The sequence below is a fragment of the Episyrphus balteatus genome, chromosome 3 (genome assembly GCF_945859705.1).
Source record: "Episyrphus balteatus chromosome 3, idEpiBalt1.1, whole genome shotgun sequence".
In the NCBI taxonomy this organism is placed as follows: domain Eukaryota; kingdom Metazoa; phylum Arthropoda; class Insecta; order Diptera; family Syrphidae; genus Episyrphus; species Episyrphus balteatus.
The window spans coordinates 14,219,240-14,225,191 of NC_079136.1; the positions used below are offsets into that span (position 1 = coordinate 14,219,240).

Below are 5,952 nucleotides of genomic sequence, written 5' to 3' on the forward strand. Positions count from 1 at the left end.
AAATGAAAAGCCTTCTTTTAGCTTTATTGATTTCTTGATAAGGAAGTCAAACTGAATGTTCTTGTATGCACAAAAAAATAATTTAACATTCCGAGCTTAAAAAGGACCTGTTTCGATAAAAGCGAGGAGACAAATATTAATACCTTACAATGCGATGAGACCGCCTTTAATAAAAAATTGAATATTTGACACATTTGTATCTATGCACCTTAAAAAATAAGAATCAAAAATTTGTGAACAATTAGTCAGTTTATTATGTGCTATAATTTTTCATTTTATATAATTTTTTATATCTTTCTTCATTTTTGTGGCAACTTTTTCTTTTATCAAATTGGCATTCTTGTTGTTTGGGTCGATTTTCAGTACGTCTTGAGCTATCCGCAGAGCTTCTGTGAAGTTTCCTAAAAAAGAAAAGAAATTGATTAATGTCAACACCAAAAAAAAAAAAATACAAATTTTATTTAGTTTTCTGTTTATGGGATGTAAAATGAATTGAATTATTTCATCAACATTGTATTTTATTTAATGTAGAGCGTTCTATTTCCTACAAGAATTTCGCTAGAAAAATTTTATAACGAACAGTTGAATTTTTAATCATAATGCTGAACAAAAAATGGAAAGCTATCAAGTGGAGCGAACCTTTTGTATCAAAACTAAGAGTTCATATTATTTGTGAGTTTTTTGACTCACCTAAACTGATATGCTAGTTAATTATCATAAGCCTAAATATTTATAGCAAAACAAATGGTTGTGAACACATTTAAATCTCTCACATTTATTTTTTGGCCACACCAAAACCTTGAACCTGTTCGGATATATGCCAAGTCACGCTCTCCCTATATTGATAATATTGTCCATAATAATTGTCTCAAAGCCCTAATTGAGAAAATGAAAGACGCAGCAACAAAATTGAAGAAAATTGAAGAAAAAGTCAGAAACGTAGTGCACCTAGCTTTAAGATAGATGAAGTACCTCCTTCTATGCTCTTTATTATTGTGTAGCCCGGTCTCAAGGAAAAAGTAAGGTCCATTTTAGTGATTTGCATGTTTTCAAATAATGAAGTTGCCTTTAAAACTATTAATAAAATAAAATATTTTAATTTTTGGAAATTTAACTTTTGATAAAATGTTGACTTTGGCGATTGCCTGGCCGCTTAACTCATTGAAGTTGCATGAGTGCTCCATTAAGATAGAGTGGAGTTGCGCGAGCTTAGAGTATATAAAGTTGACAGACAGGCATAAATGCCATTAACCCTTAGTTTTTTTGTTTAACTAAACAGTAAGTTAGTTACAAACTAAAATCGAAATAAAACCTGCGGGGGCTAACTCACTGGACCATTTTAAGAATCTTGAAAACAGAAATTCGAAAAAAACTTTTGATTTTCAAGAATCTTGCAAAAAAAAATCAAATAAAACTGAAAAAAAAAATAAATTTTCCATTCAGAGCAATAAAACCACCACTTTTTCCAGAATCGTTCTATCTTCTATTGTGAACGAAGTCCACTTTAATTAAGTGGATTTAATTCCCATTGACTGATAATGAAACACAGTTACACCTTATTCCCTGTTTTGTCAAATAGGTCCTAAAAAATAGGCCCCAGGGAAAGAAATATTGGAAAAGTCATCTGGATCATCATCATTTAGGTTCTAGGATATTATATATTCTATGATTACAATTTACCCATGCTTCCTTCTTCACTCAAGTGTGTGACCGATTGGCTATTCTTAAAATTATAATTATCAGTAATAAGGAATACATGCACTTTGCGGATCTTTTGTTTCTTTTCAAGATCCAAGGTGCCTATACAATGGACATCCAACAAGCAAATTTTTTTTTTAACCAAACTATTTGACTCTTTGCTTTATGGCTGACTTCATATGGTACCTAACATTTCTAGTGCTTCTTAAATTTTCTAAGGCTTTCCAGACCGTGGATCGAAATAATTTGTGTGGTTTTCTTCTAACCATTAGAGGCGTTCCACAAGGTTTAACACTGGAACCACGTATGTCTATCGTGTATATACCTTAACGAACTTTATCAACAAGTATTATGTCCAAATAAATAATTCAAATGTGCAGCGATAATGTCCAGTTGCTCTAAAGAAGTCCTCTAGATCTTATCGAAGATTGCGCTAGCCGCATTTACATGGATTTTTAAACTCTGTCTGTAAAAGCTGCTTCCGTCTAAATAGGTCGATTAATACACTACAAACTTGGTAAGAGGATTTTTTTAAATAATACTCTTCAACTACAAATAACGGTACTTGCTTCAAAATCTACATAAGCTGTCACACCTAAAAAGTAAAAATTAAGCTTATATGTAATTCCAGCTTTCTCAATAAAATGGTCCACATCACTTTCATATCAAAATCTATTTCCATACTAATCAATATTTTGCACATTTTTTATTTTTTTTTATTTCCTAATAAAATTATGCATCTCTCATGGTGATTATGTTAAAATATTTATAAACAATGTTTTTTATTTTGTTTGTTTCTATTCAAATTAGGTATTCAAAATTATGTTAAAAATATAGTTCTTCAACCTTTTAAAGAGCAACAACCTAAAAATTATCTAAGATATAAATGATCTAAATTAAATATTGATTACGAATTCGAAATTTGCATTCTAATTTTACAAGAAAATGAAACGGGTCTTTGAAGATATTTTTTTTTCTAATCGCTTGTTATAGTACCTACATACACTGAAGAAAAAAACACCATAAAACAATATAAAACCAATGAAACCCACATTGTTTTAACTATTATTCGGAATGATTTTTCGTTGAAGATGTACATTTTAAAATCAACGTGGAAAAAAGGTTGATTTTTTGTTATTTCTTAAAGCAACATAAATCAAAGAAGTTAATTTTTAAAACAAAGACGTTAAAACTTACTCAGTGTAGTAAAGTATAGTTCTCATACAAATTTTATTAAAAAAAAAAAGTCATGTGTGCAATTCACACGTGGTTGAAGTGAAACCTTAAAAAAAAAATTTCTTGCAAAAAAAAAGAAAAAATTTACCTATGCATGTTTTTTATATGACAACCTATATTAATTTTATATCATCTGAAAGCTTATTGTTTCAGCTCAAAATATTTATATCGTCCATGTCTATACAACATCTACAAAAAGAGCTTATTTTTTTCAAACCAAATCACTATTCTTGATGAAAAAAGCAAAAAAATAATCTTTTTTCTCTTTTAACACCATTAAATATATTTTTTTTAAATGACAACCTATAGTAAATTTTATATCATCTGAAAGGTTATTTCACCTTTTATATGACGTATGAATCATATTTCTATCATGCCTAGAAAAAAAATTAGAATTTTTTAAAGCCAGCTATGTCGAAATTTCAAGTTGAGATTACGGTACTTCCTACATACTGGTAGCTGGTCATCGCCAACAGATCTCCACAGGTGTTTTGAGGTATTTTTGATTTTTTCAACTTAAGATTGTGTAACTTGTAGAGCACGTAACGTTATGTGTGATATATTAAATAAAAGGTTATGTTATCAGCATGCGTATTAAAGTTAAATCAAATTTGTATGTGCACTAGATCAAAAGATATAACGTGTGTTGGAAAAGAACATCTTTTTACCGTTATCTCCGAATTTTGAATATGAAATTAATTGAAATTTTGTACAATTATAATTTATTTAATTACCTGTCTACACTACAAATTTCATTTATCTATCTATTAAAACAAAAAATTTATAACAAGTTGAAGTCGTGTCGCGTTTTCGTTTCATCTTGTTTCAAATCACTACGATACTAAAGAAGTTTTCACTTCAAAAATATTGTGTTTGCTGTCACACATAATCTTTTGGACTTTTGCACACCTCGAAATGATATCCAACAGCGGAATGATATCCAAAGACACACCAAAAGGATAATGTCTAAGGACAAAGCAATTAAGCCAATAATGAGGTTAAAGTTTTGTAACTTAATTACACAATTTCCTTCATTAATCTCCCCATTCATGTAATAAGAATTTGAACACTTACCACTTTTATATTCCACCTTAGCCATCATTTCCAAAATCTTCACATTAGCTTTATTATTATCTGTATCACCCGTTAATTTTTTAAGGGCTGTTTCCAACCACGTTCTAGCCAGGTGATATTCTTTCATCTTGAATGAACGTTTCCCCAACACCAAACAGTCATTCCAAGTCATTTGCGTACTAAAAAAATAAACCCATAAGTTAACAAACTTCTAATTAACATAAAACAACTTAAATTATTCGTATGTTTTTTTTTTTATTATTCTCGATTTACCGTAATTTGATGCCATTGAACTCTCCATCATCCACCATCATCTGCTGCTGCTGTGAGGAAACAAGTTGATGAACATCTTCAGCTCTCACTAATCGTTCCAACACCTCATCTAAATCTTCTGCACTGGGGAATGCCAAAATCTCGCTTAATCTCGTTATGTTTTCAACGATATCTGTGTTCATATAAAATTTTTGGTTTGGAAAGAGGAAACATAACATTTTGATGATGAAATTCATGCAAAATTCTTACGTCCTGTCACATCCTGTGAGGCAAGAGTCCTCAAAGTCTCCCAGTCGTGGGACATGCGTTTTATCAAATGAAATGTGTTAATGGGATTTCCAAAATATTTGCCAGTATCATTTTGTGCGACATCGTAAATTCCTTGGATCTCTTGGGTCTTGCTGTTTTTGTGGGATATGATGGTCAAAGAAAATAATGAGATACATTTAGAGAGTGTAGATTTTATTATTATTGTTTTGTGGTTATTACGCCTTAATGTTGGTGATTTTGCTGTCTAAGGCATTTATGTAATTTCTAAGATTCTCGATTATCACTCCCTCAGTATGTAGAAGATCAGCTATTTGACTTGAATTAGGCCAATCTTCAGTAATACTGGTTTGGGACTTGGTGATGCCGATGATGATGGTGATTAGGAATACCACAAGAAGATGGAAGGTCAGTGACATCTTAGGTACTTTTGTTTGGTGTCTGATGTTTATTTTTAGTTTGCTATTTGGCCGGTATGTTTGCTGAAACGAATAAAATAAAATGCACGACTGGGGCCGCACGTACTTGCTCTTGCAGTTCAAAGCACTTTTATGTTAGCTTACTTGTAGGTTATTAGAGCTGCCTCTATATACATTTTTAAGAAATTTGGTTGATGTAGGGGAAGAGCCGGCATGGAGGCCAAATGTTAGTTAAATAAAAATTTTTTTTAATTGACTTGACTTTTTTGAGAAAAACTAAAAACGCAGTTTTACTGCAATTACTTTGAATATTACGTATGCAAAATTTTATCAAAATCCTTAGAGCCATTTTTGAGAAAATTGCAATAACTCCATAATAATGTACGGGAAGAGCCGACATCCGCGATTTAAAAAATTTAAAGACCATATTTCCACTATCCGTATTTTTTGAGAAAAACTAAAAACGCAGTTATGTTAGAACTATATACAGCATTACGTGTGCTAAATTTAATCGAAATCGTTAGAGCCGTTTTCGATAAAATTGCAATAACTCGAAAATTTTGTATGGGAGGTATACGTTCTAAGCGAGATATTAAAAAACAAAAAAAAACCAACCTTGGAAATTACGAAAAAAACATCCATACCAAATTTCAAGAAAATCCGTCCACTCGTTTAGGCTGTAGCTACTTGTACAGATGGACGCACGGACGCACCGACGCACCGACGCACAGACCGACGGACGTCACGACGAAACCCACTTTTTTGGGCTTCTCCATCATCGTAATGTTAGTTTTGATTAAAACCTCGAATTTTTTTTTTTACACGAAACCAATACTTGCCCTATTGAGCAAGTAAAAAGTTAAATGTTGTTGAGCATTGTCATAGAGAGGTTATTAATCGATTTATGGTGACAATAAAATGTCAAATTCAGGTTCGAAATGCTGATTTCAATACAAAAAAAAAAAAAAAAAACAAAAACAAAAAA

General features: G+C 31.2%; 1 protein-coding gene across 1 annotated transcript; it reads right to left on the reverse strand.

Moving 5' to 3' along the window:
• Nucleotides 1-1,669: 1,669 nt before the first annotated feature.
• Nucleotides 1,670-4,967, reverse strand: LOC129913531 (prolyl 4-hydroxylase subunit alpha-1-like). Its single transcript, XM_055992262.1, has 5 exons — nt 4,771-4,967; nt 4,531-4,682; nt 4,282-4,453; nt 4,009-4,187; nt 1,670-1,800 (listed from the first exon to the last, which is right to left on the reverse strand). The coding sequence occupies exons 1-5, from the start codon at nt 4,965-4,967 to the stop codon at nt 1,670-1,672; spliced, it is 831 nt and encodes a 276-aa protein (XP_055848237.1).
• Between the last annotated feature and the right edge of the window lie 985 nt (nt 4,968-5,952).

Bases quoted from the DNA above. Each gene is read 5' to 3' on its own strand.
- LOC129913531 (XM_055992262.1), bottom strand. From the start codon at position 4,967: ATGTCACTGACCTTCCATCTTCTTGTGGTATTCCTAATCACCATCATC. The intron at 4,188-4,281 runs GTAAATCGAGAA...TTATTTTTTTAG, and splicing joins TTCAATGGCATCAAATTACG to TACGCAAATGACTTGGAATG. The intron at 1,801-4,008 runs GTAAGTGTTCAA...TCCATTGTATAG, and splicing joins TAAGGTGGAATATAAAAGTG to GCACCTTGGATCTTGAAAAG.